General features: G+C 41.8%; 1 protein-coding gene across 1 annotated transcript in view; it reads left to right on the forward strand.

The window, feature by feature from the left end:
• GABRG3 (gamma-aminobutyric acid type A receptor subunit gamma3) overlaps positions 1-15,137 on the forward strand; it is an 833,077-nt gene that overhangs the window by 554,791 nt on the left and 263,149 nt on the right. Inside the window, exons 4-5 of the mRNA XM_070478123.1 lie at positions 3,974-4,194; positions 6,189-6,271. Of these exons, the coding sequence (XP_070334224.1) occupies positions 3,974-4,194; positions 6,189-6,271 (304 nt within the window). The remainder of the gene's footprint in view (positions 1-3,973; positions 4,195-6,188; positions 6,272-15,137) is intronic.

The following is a 15,137-nucleotide window of genomic DNA, read 5'->3' on the forward strand; positions in this document are numbered from 1 at the left end:
GCTCCGGGAGTTGGTGATGAACAGGGAAGCCTGGCGTGCTGCAGTCCATGGGGTCACAAAGAATCGGACACGACTGAGTGACTGAACTGAACTGTTCACATCATTGGTGAGCTCTGTCTCTTTAGGGAAAGCATCTTCATCATCTCCTCATTTCTTTACCCAATAAACTGGTGTTAAAGGGAAGAAGGGATTAATTAATATGGGTACCTATATGTGCCATACTGGCCATTCTCACACCCTGAATTTTATTTAAAGTTTTGAGTGTGTTCTTATATTCTCTGTGCAAATATAGGCTATTTCATAGTCAGCAATCATCATTGTTAGGCTAAAATTCTGCCATCAAGAAAGTAAGGGGTTTGTTTCCTGGCCCCACTGGGCTGATTCTGTACACTACATTGTTCCCGCTTCTCAGGAATGTCTTTGAGCTTCCTGCTTCTGTGTCCAGGGCCCCTGCAAGGGAGCCATCTCTCTGCCAAGCTCACTCTGCACCTCACTGAGGTCTTGGTTCTAAGTCACCTTCTCAGCGAGGACTGAAGCCCCCACCCCTGCATCCCACTCTGCTTTCTACCTTTTGCACCTGCAATATGTATCTGGTGTAAATCAGGTGGACTCTGCTTCTCACATTCTCTCAGGGCCTGAAAGGGGAGTGTGTGACTCTACCACATGCCTGCAAGTAGGAGTGCTGTGATGCTTGGTGAATTGCACCAGTGACCACCATGATCTCTCTCTAGCTGCCAGATGTTTTGTCTGTCTCTCCCTCATTAGGAGAGACACACTCTTCCTTTCTTCAATCGAGGCAACCCAAAAGATCCACCCAGTGCCATCCCCAGCATTGGGGTTGCCTGTATATACACCATCAAGATGTACGTGGCTTTCCTTGATCCACTGACCTCTAAACTGAAGAGAAGGCTATCTAACCCACAGCCACGTGTAGAGTATAGCTACAAAGGTGGAGAGGAGCCAGGATGATCACAGTCAGCACTGGTTTATAGCAGTTCTGAGACCCCAGTGGGCAGATCCTGAGTGGAGTCTTATTCCCTGTGAGGAGAATATCTTTGATATTCCAGAGTTAAGTCTGGATTAACTCTACTCCCAGAGTTGGGTTCCCAAAGACTCTTCTCATTGGCTCTTGACTCCAGTGTCTAGGAGTTTCCTTTTTCCATTAACTGTTCCAGCTGTGGGAACATTGGCATTGAAGAATAAGCCTCCTTTTGGATCCAGATTTTCCAGACTTCAATTTATAATTACAGAAAGAAAAGCAACAGTTAATCAAGTCTCAAATAGTCACAGACTTTTTTCTAAATCTAATCTTTGGAATCTTTAGGTTCCAAATCGAAAAGCTGGTACTGATGAATTTATTTTCAGGGCAGCAATGGGAAAATAGACATAGAGAACAGACCTGTGGACATGGGGTGATGGGAGGAGGGAGAGGGTGAGCTGCCTGGGGAGGTATCCTGGAAACTTACAACTCCATGTGTAAAATAGATGGCCAGTGGGAATTTGTTGTATGATTCGGGAACTCAAACAGGGGCTGTGTGACAATCTCCTTGTTGATGTATGCCTGAGAAACAGAATAATGTAAAGCAGTTACCCTTCAATTAAAAAAAAAAAAAACCTAGCCAGTCTCCTATTGATAGGCCGGTTTCACGTATGCTTAGATCTTGTGTCCACACGATTCCAAGGTCTGTGCTCTGCTTTTGTTTCAAATGCCACTGCCTCTACCCAGCCCTTCGCTTTCACTTTCACTTCACTCTTTCTCCTAAATTAAGCACTGATACCTTGGCTCTATGAGCCTTCAGTGGAGAAGTCTTGTATTAGTCTCTTGTCCTTGGAACCGTATTTGTGCAATTAAAAAATTTGCACAGTGACAACCTATTTAGAGATTTTTAGCTATGGGTCTCAATCATTTCTGCAAAGCTGAGTTTCAATAGGCTTTTAACACTCTAAGCATTTCTTGATCCTATGACTCACTGATGGGGATGAGAAGTATTTGTTTCTTCCATTCCTACAAGAATCAGTACTTGTTTTATCTTTCTTTTCTCTTTTGTCAACTAAAGAAAAACACACAACCTAAAAGTTGCAACTTAAGTATTATTTGGGGATCTTACTGGGGACTTAGGGTTTCTTTGGTGGCTCCGTGATGAAGAATCCACCTGACAACGCAGGAGACGTTGAGTTTGACCCCTGGGTTGAGAAGATTCCCTGGAGAAGGGAAGCCTGTTGGGCTACAGTCCGTGGGGTTACAGAAGAGTCAGACATGACTTAGAGACTAAACAAAACAGCTGAGGACTTAGGCCTAGGATGCAGCCTCTTAGCTCTAAGGAACTGCTCTGGAGAGTTAAGGAGGAAGCCAGGATACAGAGTTTTTTTGCTGGGGAAAAAATGTAGTCAAACATCAAAAGATCACTGATAATTACAAAGAAGAAGTATCTCAAGTTAATGATTTTGGTGCTTTTCTATGTATGAGATGTAAGAATCAGGGTTCATTGAAATTATCCCTTAGGTATTTATCTTAAATATCTAGGGCCAGTTTCCAAACCACAAAATGCTTCCTTTTTTTTTTCCCCCATCCTGAATTCCCCTCGGGGTGTACCCCTGGAGATGTGTGGAGGGGGCCACTGCAGTGGCTGATGGCTTGGTCCTTGTAGAACTGGAAATTTGGGGAAAATACTCTGTTTACTGGAATGGCAGGCAGCAGTCCTTGTTCATACTTTCATACCTGCTTTCAAACTGGACATTTACCCTCTGAGGTAATTTGTTTCCTGTGTTAACTTACCCAGCGTAGTCAATAGCAGTTATGTCATGTTTTTTCACCTTAATTGTCTGTTTAAGGCCTGTCTTCCCTGACTGGAATATTAGCCCCATGGAGGCAGAGACTTTTCCTGTTCGCACAATTCTGGGCCTTCAGTGGTTTGCAGGGCCTGACATAGTGCAACAAAGATGATGAATGAGGGAATTAGTTAATAAAAGGTCAGATTGGTCTGTTGAATTACTTCTCAGAAAGGTTCTGTTAAAGAAACTCAATGAAAAGTTTAAATATGAGATTTGTTGAGAATTACTGAACTCTGTAAAAACAATTCATTTATAATATCTAATATGGAAGAAAACTATGAAAGATATTAAGATCACTAACCATCTAGATCCTCTTTATTGTGGACCTAAAGATAGTCCTTTAAACTGTGACTGGGGGAAGAGCCCCAGAGGTGGTCCAGACTTGAGACATTTCTCTGGGTCTCACAGTAATGTCAACCCCATCCTGTATCTAATGTACTGTGCATACTGGGGTTGCTTCCAGTTACAGAAAAAATTTGCCCCTTCAGCCCTCTGTTGGAATCGGCGTTTGACTTGGGTGCTGTCAGCCCTGATTTTTTTTGTTGTTGCTGTTGCTTGTTTTTTTTTTTTCCTATTTGGTTTGGGTTCATTTGTTATTTGAGAAGGCTCTTGGATGAAAATGATCGTTTTTATTAGTATATAAGCTAATACTCTCTGGATCATTTGTGTGGTGCCCGGCACTAGAGCTTTTTATTTAGTCATTTCCTTCCATATAACTCCTTTAAGAAGTAGATAGACACTACTCTTCTATTCATTTTATGACTACAGTTGGGTACTGCTGAGCGACTGAACTGAGAGAATGCTAGATTTTGCTACCTGCCAGAACTTGGACTTAGGAATATAGGAAGCTCTGCATCTATGTTCTGAATCATTTTATACCACCTCTTGGCCTCTCACCACACTTTATGTATTTATTACAATTTACTATTTACAGAGCATCTTCACAGTTGACTAATGATATTGGTTACCTTTGTTAAGTGACTCTCATGTTGATCCAGGCATGATGTTAAGTGCCAACAGAAAGGGACATGGGCAGATGAGGATGAAAACATGAGCAGAACCAAACTCCTGAAAAAGAAAACAAAGCCTGCAGAAAGCCCACTAATAGGAATGTTTTTCCTCTCCTTTTACTCTGTTTCAGGAATATCAAATTGATATATTTTTTGCTCAGACCTGGACTGACAGTCGCCTTAGGTTCAACAGCACAATGAAAATACTTACTCTGAACAGCAACATGGTGGGGTTAATATGGATTCCAGATACGATCTTCCGAAACTCCAAAACCGCAGAGGCTCACTGGATCACCACCCCCAATCAACTCCTCAGAATTTGGAATGATGGGAAAATCCTTTATACTTTAAGGTGAGATGCTAGTGAATCTTTAACCCCACTAGTGGTCTGACACTGGGGACTTTAGATCACTGTAGGAATGGGACCCTATTTTCATTGCTAAGTTCTATCACTTCTCATGTTCAGCATGCTACTGGGTCTTGAAGAAGATTTTCCTAATCCCACATGTGCAAAACTATGTCATACAAATAATCTTTAATGAATATAAACTCATTCCTTCATTAGCATCCACTTCTGCTAGAAGTGGGCTGTGGAAATTACCTTTAATATGTTTAACCCACAGGTCCATTCAACTAAGAAATGAAGATGTCTTGGTGTACTAATTGACAAATCTAATTATAGCCAAATTTGAGACCACAAGGAACAAAAGAACACAGAGGGTGTTCTCTAATGCATCCTTAATGGAAGTGACAGGTACCTTGTAATGAGCCCTCCTGGGGGCCAGGCTGTCCTCACAGAAAACCAGTAAGGTAATAGTGGCTGGGTTTAAAAGAATGTGAGCTCACTTGCCTGCCCAGAGTCTCCACTGGGAACTAACATCGCCTGGGTTTGAACCTGGGTTTGTCTCTCGAGTCCCTCCTGTAGGGTGACCTGGGTCTCACTGAACACGTGACTGCAACATACCATAGAATGTCTGGGAGGCACCTGCAGCGCTTTCTGCTCAGGCAGCACTGGGGTCAAGGGGGCCGCCCTCCCAGTCTCTGAGCCCTCTCTAGGGCTCCGGCCTGACCGCCCTGTGGCGACGGTCTCCTTCTCACTGACTTTGCGGCTCTGCGGCTGCTTCCTGCCCCTCCTGTCCTGCTCCTGACACAGGCCCGCCTCGTTCTGCTGCTCCTGCCTTAGGACTTTTCCCAGTTTCCACTTTACTGCTTCCTTAGCTCATCCATTCCTAAGGCTTTAAAAGACATATCCATGCTGAGGATTCACCCCACGTCTTATTTCCAATCCCTGATGTCCCTTCTGGGCACCAGATTCTTGGAGCTACCTGCCCATGTGATGTTTCCTCGTGAAATCCCACAGGCGTTTGGCTCAGCTTGCTCCCGGGCAAGGTGACTGCTCTGGTACCTCTGACTGTGGCCGCGTGTGCTCCTGCTTGGAGAATACCACTGAACACAAGCCCTGAACACACCTTCCTCCCCTACATCCAGCATGAGGGGCTTTTAATTGCAAGTGATTTGTGGTCATAAGGAAAAACCTGTAACTCATATGGTAAATAAGTATTAGTCACATAGATAAAGGCACAGATTAGCATCGAAATAAGCAGAAGAGTAAAGAATTTTAAAGTTTCAGGGAAAAAAATAATGTTGGCAGACTGGGAACAGCAACAAGAATGCCACAGGAAACTCTACTGATGAGTTACATTTGGAAAACAGGACTTGTTAATAGCTATTTCCTCATCAATTCTTAGGAGAATATAAATGAGACTCTGAAATGAATGTGAGCTTCAGCAAACCCTAATAGAGACATGGCCAGTCCTGGGATCCTTTACAAAAACTCAAACCCCAGGAACGTCTGCTTTGAAAAGATGCCATACGCACTTTTAGTGCAGTCACCCCCTGCCTGTTCAAGTGGGGAGGCTGGCCAAATGTGAAATCTTCCCTGCAAGTGGATGAACCTGGCATCATACCTAACTAGGCAAATAAATCCGTTTCAAAATGGAGGAAGAATTTAATTCAGTCAAGCAAATTAAAAACAAAGATATGTGACAGCAAGGGCATGTTGTTTCAATTTGTTTCCTCACTTACTTGGCTTGTATTTCTACACACACGGAGTTTAGTAATGGACATTCCCTTTGATTCTCATAGTTAAAAGTAAAACAGAGTGACACGACCCAGAAAAGCCAAATGGTCATACTGAATGGGTAGTGCTCTTGCCAAGACTGAATTCCGTGGGGCCGCCCCAGCCCCCTGCCCCCGAGCTGTGGTAATGTGACGGCCGCTGACCTTGCCTAAGGCCTTTGCTGGCTTGCTCCTGGCTGACCACAATGACACTTGGCTCCCCCACAGGCTCACCATAAATGCAGAATGCCAGCTGCAGCTGCACAACTTCCCCATGGACGAGCACTCCTGCCCGCTGATCTTCTCCAGCTGTGAGTACTGACGTGGGGTGTGACTGCTCTGTGAGTGGCTGTCCAGCCTATGCTGGCTTCTAGTAACCAGCCGTATGACTGACCGTGGCATCGCGATACTACTGAGGAAGTAGTGCTGTCTGTACTGTCTGAGGAAACAGACAGCAGTTTTGGTCTGGACCACCTGAGGGTTTTCACTCTAGATTCTGTTACACAGGACCCGTGTTACAAATATGTAGCTCTGATAAACCCTTGAGCAGCTTAAACCACTTGTCATAATAGTAAAGAACTCAGAAATTGATGAACTGTTGACTTACCAAAGACCCTTCTGCTAATAAGCTGTGTGTGCTATTTGAATGTATACAGAATTCCTTTGCAATAATTTTAGGTTTAATATCATCTTCAGTCAGTTGGTTTCTCTTCAAAATAAAAAGATAGAGTTTTTGCTTAAATATATTTATATCTGTCTCATTATGCTACAGACGGATGTAATTTTTCATAGTATTTTATTTACTCCAGTTTTTACGTAGGATTGATGCTAGAGCTAACGAGTACTCATTTACTAATTCTTAAAGACCATGTCTAATGCGAAGTACAACAATACAAGTAAAAGGAAATATCAAATTTATTTGATTATGAAGTTTCAGCATAAAGGCCAGTATGGAAATAAACTTGCAAAATTTATGATGGCTCATTTAAAACATATTGACCTCAATACTTAAATATGACTCATAAGAATTCAACTAAGTTTATTGACTATCTTTAAAATTGCGTATGGGATATGACATGTGATGAAGTCTCAGGAAGAAGGTTTTGTGGCTTTCTTCAATAGACATTTTAGTAAAAAGACGAAAGTGAAATAATGGATAAACACATTGTACAGTTCATTTTAAATTCAGAAAAAGACAAGATAGAAAGCAAAATTTCACCTAGGGGTAGATGTAACCAAGGAGGCCAAAGCCATCTTGAGAAAGAAGAACAAAGCTGAAAATGCCACAGTCACTGATTTCAAACTATACTACAAAGCTATAGTTACCAAAATGTGTGACGCTAGCATAAAAACAAACATATAACTCAGTGTAATAGAATAGAGAGCCCAGAAATAAACTCACATGTATGTGGTCATTAATTTGTGACAAAGAAGACAAGAATATATACAATGAAGAAAGGACAATCCCTTCAATAAATAGTGTTGGAAAAACAGGTCAGCTACATGCAAGAGAATTAAATTCAACCACTGTCTTACACTATACACAAAAATTAACTCAGATTATATTAAAAATTGAACATAAGACTTGAAACCATAAAACTCCCACAAGAAAAGTAAGTAAACTCCTTAACATAGGTCTTGGTGATGATTTGTTTAATCTGACATCAAAAGCAAAACCAAAACCAAAAATAAACAAATGAAACTACATATCATACTGAATATCTTCTGAACAGCAAAGAAAACCATCAACAGAATGGGAGGGCTGCCTACTTAATGGATAAAATATTTGTAAATTATAAGAGACTAATATCCAAAATATGGAAAGAACTCATTCACCTCAACAGTAAAGAAAATTTTTATTAAAAATGGGCAGAAAAGTTAAATAAACATTTTTTCTGACCAGATGGCCGATAGGTAGACGGAAAGATGTTCAATATCATTAATCAGGGAAGTGCAAATCAAAACCACAGTGAGATATCATTTCACACCTATCAAAGTGGCTATCATTAAAAGCACAACAAATACTGGAAAGGATATGGAGAAAAGGAAAGCCTTCTGCACTGATGGTGTGAATTAAATTGGTGCAGCCATTGTGGAAAATGGTATGGATATTCCTCGAAAAATGTAAAATAGAACTACCATTTGATCCAGCAAGGAGAGATAAGAAAGCCTTCTTCAGAGGAGGTGATGGAATTCCAGCTGAGCTATTTCAAATGCTAAAAGATAATTATGTTAAAGTGTTGTACTCAATATGTCAGCAAACTTGGAAACCTCAGCAGTGGCCACAGGACTGGAAAAGGTCAGTTTTCATTCTAATCCAAAAGAAATGTAATGTCAAAGCATGTTCAAACTTCCATACAATTACACTCACTTTACCTGCTAGCAAGGTAATGCACAAAATACTTCAAACTAGTCTTCCACAGTATGTGGACTGAGAACTTTCAGGTGTACAAGCTGGATTTTAAAAAGGCAGAGGATCCAAAAATCAAATTGCCAATGCTTGCTGGATCATAGGAAAAGCAAGGAAATTAAAAAAAAAAAAAACAACCCAGACATCTATTTGCATTTTATTGATGACACTAAAGCCTTTGACTGTGAGGATCACAACAAACTGTGGAAAATTCTTAAGGAGATGGAAATACTAGACCACCTTACCTGCCTCCTGAGAAACCTGTATGCAGGTCAAGAGGCAACAGTTAGAACTGCATATGGAACAACGGACAGGTTCAAAATTGGGAAAGGAGTATGTCAAGGCTGTATACTGTCACCCTGCTTGTTTAACTTCTTTGCAGAGTACATCATGCTAAATGCTGGGCTGATGAAGCTCAAGCTGGAATCAAGATTGCCAGGAAAAATAACAGCAACCTCAGATATGAAGATGATACAACTTACATGGTAGAAAGTGAAGAGGAACTAAACAGCCTCTTAACAAAACTTAAAGAGGAGAGCGAAAACACTGACTTAAAACTCAGCTTTTAATAAATGAAGATCATGACATGCAGTCCCATTACTTCATGGCAAATGGCTGGGGAAAAAAAGTGGAAACGGTGAAAGATTTTATTTTCTTGGGCTCCAAAATCACTGCAGGCAGTGATTGCAGCCATGATATTAAAAGAGGCTTGCTTCTTGGAAGAAAAGCTATGACAAACCTAGACAACATATTAAAAAGCAGACATCACTTTGCCACCAAAGGTCCGTCTTCATAACTGGTGTATGTCTTAAGCAGAGACAAAGTTGCCTGTTCCCTGCCTGATGTCCCAGTGCATTACCAAGCTGGGCCCTCTTTAAGGTGGAATGTCCCGGCAAACGGAACTTTTGCTTGGCAGGAAAGGAGCCACACAGCTCCTTGAAAGTCCTTTATCTCTTGGATGAGAGAGAAATAGCAGATGCTGAGAAATGGCAGCAGTGGCCCTGTGTACTGTGAAGCAAATGCTCAGGTACAAAATTTCCAAAAGGAAGCCTGTCTTCCAAGGAGAGAGCAATTGTTCACTTGACTGGTCTTAGAGATGCCCAGATACTTGGTAGAACAGTATTTCTGAGTGTGTCTGTGAGGGTGCCTACAGGAGTCAGTAGATTAGTACAGTGGTCAGCATTTCAGTCAGTAGACTGGGGAAAGAAGATAGCCCTCAGCAGTGTGGATGGGATGGATGGGCGTCATCCAGTCCTCTGATGACCAAATGCAGACATACTTCCTCTTATTGCATTTCACTTTATTGTGCTTCACAGATACTGCCTTTTGTTTTACAAATCGAAATTCATGGCATCCCTTCTTAAACAGCCTTGTTTTTTAATTAAGGTATTAACCTTTTCTCTTTTTAATATGGAATGCCATTGCATACTTTTTTAATACAGTTCATGGTGTTCTCACAACAAGAGTACTGGAGTGGTTTGTCTTTCAGGGAGGCCTGGTGTGCTACAGTCCACAGGGTTGCAAAAAGTCACACAGTTTGGTGACACCAACAGCAACAACAGCTTTGGATACTTAATAGACAATTGCATAAAGTAAACGATGTTTATATGCTCTGGGAAACTCTGTGTGACTTGCTTTGTTGCCATGTTTCTTTATTGTGATGACCTGGAACTGAACCCGCAATGTCTCGAAGGTCTGTCTGTGGAAGACACAGGTGAATGACAGCGGTGTTTGCTCTTCGCTTGAGCTGGGACATGCATCTTCAGTTCTCAGATATCAGGCCTCAGACCTGGATCAGGACTGAAAACCTAAGTCTCCTAATTCTCAGGCCTTTCAACTCAGACCAAAGTAAACCACCAGCTTTCCTGAGCCTTCAGTGTTTAGAGGACAGATTGTGGAACTTCTCAGCTTCCATATTGTGTGAACCAATTCCTGTAATGCATGATCTCTTATATCTTTATCTCTATCTTATTTCTGCATCTATACTTACCTTACTGGTTCCATTTCTCTGGAGAACACTTACTAATACAGGAAGGGAAGTTCTCACCCTTCCATTCTATAAAATACATGGACTCCAAGGTCCCCAAAATGTTCTTGTGCTCACCTGCTTTGGATGTTGCTAACGCGCATTTTTTTGGTGTGTCTGAGAGACACAGGGAAGTCCTGTGGCCTGGGGTGAGAGCGAGAATCCAGACAATGTCCTGGGAAGCAGGTTCCCCATCAGGGGCCACGCCAGGCAGACCAGTGTGGAGGGTGAGGGGCATTTTGTCAGCTTGTCTCTTTGCCTGACCCATACTCCTTGAGATGCTCACCTTTCACCCGACGGCTAGGTCATCTTCTCACATGCTGGCCCAGTCATCTTCCTATATGTTTCTGGATCACTGGCCTCTCCAGCTCCTCCCTGACCAAGCCACCTCACTGCTGTGGACACTCACACCTTGGGGGTGGGAGGGTGCTGTCAATGAGGACAGTGATGCCTGTAGCAGAAGGGATGGAGCTTTGAGGTCTCCTCCCATTAACTGTTATCATAGAAACCACTGCTACTTATGATTGCACTGGTTCTGCTGTCCAGTCTTGAAGGCAGGTTGCTCTTCTTCTGGTTCTGAGTGAAATAAGTTGTTGAGAGAGGTTATGGGCCAGGTCATGGCAGAGGAAGAATGCCTGACTGTAGCCTACCAGGGTCCTCTGTCCATGTTATTCTTGAGGCAAAAATACTAGAGTAGTTTGCCATTCCCTTCTCCAGAGGATCTTTGCAACCTAGGGATCGAACCCAGGTCTCCTGTGTTGTAGGCAGATACTTTGCTGTCTAAGCAACAGGGAAGTCATGGACTTTGGGCCATTATGGTGCATCAATGCAGGTTTATCAAATATACACTCTTGATAAAGGGGGAGGCTATGCACGCCAGGGGGATAATATGGAAAACTCTTTTCATTTTGCTGTGAACCTAAACTGCTATAAAAGTAGCCTTAAATTTTGAAATCATAAAAATAGAAGTCTTTCTCCTTGCAGTCCAAGGGATTCTCAAGAGTCTTTTACAGCAATGCAGTTCAAAAGCATCAAGTCTTTGGTGCTCAGCTTTCTTTATAGTCCAGCTCTCACATCCATACATGACTAATGGAAAAACCATAGCTTTGACTAGACAGACCTTTGATGACAAAGTAACGTCTCTGCTTTTTAATATGCTGTCTAGGTTGGTCATAGCTTTTCTTCCAAGGAGGAAGTGTCTTAATTTCATGGCTGCAGTCACCATCTGCAGTGATTTTGGAACCCGAGAAAATAAAATCTCTCACTGTTTCCATTTTTTCCCCATCTATTTGCCGTGAAGTGATGGGACTGGATCTTTGCTGTTTGAATGTCAAGTTTTAAGCCAGCTTTTTCACTTTTCTCTTTCACTTTCATCAAGAAACTCCTTAGTTTCTCTTCACCTTCTGCCCTAAGAGCGGTGTCATCTGCATATCTGAGGTTATTGATATTTCTCCCGGCAATCTTGATTCCAGCTTTCTAGGAATCAAGCTCGGCATTTTGCATGATGTACTCTGCATATAAGTTAAATAAAAAGGGTGAAAATATACAGCCTTGATGTACTCCTTTCTCAATTTGGAACCAGTCCATTGTTCCATGACCAATTTTAACTGATGCTTCTTGACCTGCATATAGATTTTTCAAGAGGCAGATAAGGTAGTCTGTTATTTCTATCTCCTTAAGAATTTTAAACAGTTTGTTGTGATCCTCACAGTCAAAGGTTTTGGCATAGTCAATAAAGCAGAAGTAGATGTTTTTTCTGGAACTCTCCTGCTTTTTTTATGATCCAATGGATGTTGGCAATTTGATCTGTGGTTCCTCTGCCTCTTCTAAATCCAGCTTGAACATCTGGAAGTTCTCGGTTCACATACTATTGAAGCCTGGCTTGGAGAATTTTGAGCATTACTTTGCTAGTGTGTGAGATGAGTGCAATTGTGTCATATTTTGAACATTGTTTCATTGCCTTTTTTGGGATTGGAATGAAAACTAACCTCTTCCAGTCCTGTGGCCACTGCTGAGTTTTCCAAATTTGCTGGCATACTGAGTGCAGCACTTTCACAGCATCTTCTTTTAGGATTTGAAATGGCTCAGTTGGAATCCCATCACCCTACTAGCTTTGTTCGTAGTGATGCTTCATAAGGCCCACTTGACTTGGTACTGCAGTATGTCTGGTGCTAGATGAGTGATCACACCATCATGGTTATCTGGGTCATTCAGACCTTTTTGTACAGTTACTCTGTGTATTCTTGCCATCTCTTAACATTTTCTGCTCTGTTGGGTTCATACCATTTCTGTCCTTTATTGTGCCCATCTTTGCATGAAATGTTCCCTTGGTATCTCTAATTTTCTCAAAGAGATCTCTAGTCTTTCCCATTCTATTGTTTTCCTCTATTTCTTTGCAGTGATCGCTGAGGAAAGCTTTCTTATCTCTCCTTGCTATTCTTTGGAACTCTGCATTCAAATGGGTATATCTTTCCTTTTCTCCTTTGCTTTTCGCTTCTCTTCTTTTCTCATATATTTGTAAGGCCTCCTCAGACAACCGTTTTGCCTTTTTGCATTTCTCTTTCTTGGGGATGGCCTTGATCACTGCCTTTTGAACAATGTCACGAACCAGTGTTCACTTAGCATAGTGCCTTCAGGACCCACTCGTGTTGTCACACATGGCAGAGTCTCCTTTCTGAGGCTGAGTGGCGTTTCACTACTCGTGTGCTCAGGGTCTTCAGTCACGTCTGACTCTTCCGTCATCAGAACTCACGGACTGTAGCCCACCAGGCTCCTTTGTCTGTGAGATTCTCCAGGCAGGAATCCTGGAGTGAGCTGCCATGCCCTCCTCCATGGGATCTTCCCTGACCCAGAGATTGAACTTACAACTTCTACATCTCCTGCATTGCAGACAGGTTTCTTGCCCACTAAGCCATCTGGGAGGCCCAATATTTCATACACACACATACACACACACACACACACACACACACACACACACACATACACACACACACACACACATACACACACACACATATACACACATACACACATATACACACATATACACACACACATATACACACACATACACACACATATACATACATATACACACATACACACATATACACACACATACACACATACACACATATACACACACATGTATGCATGTATACACACATACACACATAGACACACATATACACACACATACACACACATATACACACATACAGTACATACACATATACGATACATATGTATAATGTATTGTATGTACACATACATTTGGAGCAGGAAGTGGCAGCCCCCTCCAGTATTCTTGCCTGGAGAATCCCTGGACAGAGGAGCTAGGCAGGTACAGTCTGTGGTGCTGCAAAGAGTCGGACACAACTGAGCAACTAACAAACACTCTACATAAATATGTATATATACATATAGTGTATATTAATTTTTATTTGGGGGGGTATAGCAAGTGCCTGCCCCCTCTCGGTAAGGTACTAGGGACGGGTGGGGAAGACACCAGGGTCTAGATATTGGGTGGGGCTTGGTTGGAAAATACCGAGAGAATTCCCACCTGGTTGAAAGACACTGGGAGGTGGAGGGAGTTGATTAAGTACATCCAGGGCTCAGTTGAAACATACTGAGGAAATAACTACCCATGGAAGGCACGGGTGGCGGCAGACTCAGTTTTGGTTTGTTTTTTTTTTTTTGTATTTTATTTTATTATTTTTTTTCCACTTATTTTTATTAGTTGGAGGCTAATTACTTTACAAAATTGTAGTGGTTTTTGTCAGTTTTAACCGAGAAATACCCAGGGCTCAGTTTAAAGACATTGAGGTGGCTCTGTTGCAGAAAGACATAAGGAATGGAGCTTATGCTTGCAAGTACCTAGTTAACTGGAGGAATTAAATCTCACTCTAAATTTTGAGGGAGATCATAAATGCATATGCAGTTAAAAATTAAGTGCTGGCTTGGTAAAACCTTAAGCAAGGCCTTCTAGGGGGAAGCTCAGATTTGTCTGCATCTTTGAGATGTAAATATCCTATCTGATCTTACTAAGTTTTTGTATTGTGTGTTTGTTTATGTTAGACCTATAAGAGGCCTTTTTGTGTTCTTAATAGGTGGCCAAATGATGGATCCTTTTAAAATTAGAGAAACTTATAAATTATTAAATCTACAGCACTCTGATTGTAAGCAACTGCTCTGTTGGTATCTATAAGACACCAGGGCTTCCCTGGTGGCTCAGATGGTAAAGAATCTTCCTTGCAATGCAGGGGACCAGAATTGTATCCCTGGGTTGAGAAGATCCCCTGGAGAAGGGACTGGCAAACCACTCCAGTTTCTTGCCTGAAGAATCCCATGGACAGAGGAGCCTGACAGGCTACAGTACATGGGATCACAATTGGTTGTGACTGAACAATTACACTACTACTACATATTGTGAATTTATACACACATATATATATACATCACCACCATCCAGTCATCTGTGGATGGATACTTAGTTTATTTCCCTGTCTTGGCTGTTGTGAATAATGCTGATGTAAACATTGGACGCAGATGGACATTTTCTTTCCTTTGGATTCATATCCAGATGTAAAATGCTGGATCACATGGCAGTTCTATTTTTCACTTTTTCCTGTACACTGTTTTTCATAACAGCTGTACCAATTTACATTCCCACCAACAATGTACTTGGGTTCCCTTTTCTCTGCAATCTCACCAACATATGTGATCTCTTGTCATTTTG

The sequence above is a fragment of the Odocoileus virginianus genome, chromosome 16 (assembly GCF_023699985.2).
Source record: "Odocoileus virginianus isolate 20LAN1187 ecotype Illinois chromosome 16, Ovbor_1.2, whole genome shotgun sequence".
Lineage (NCBI taxonomy): Eukaryota > Metazoa > Chordata > Mammalia > Artiodactyla > Cervidae > Odocoileus > Odocoileus virginianus.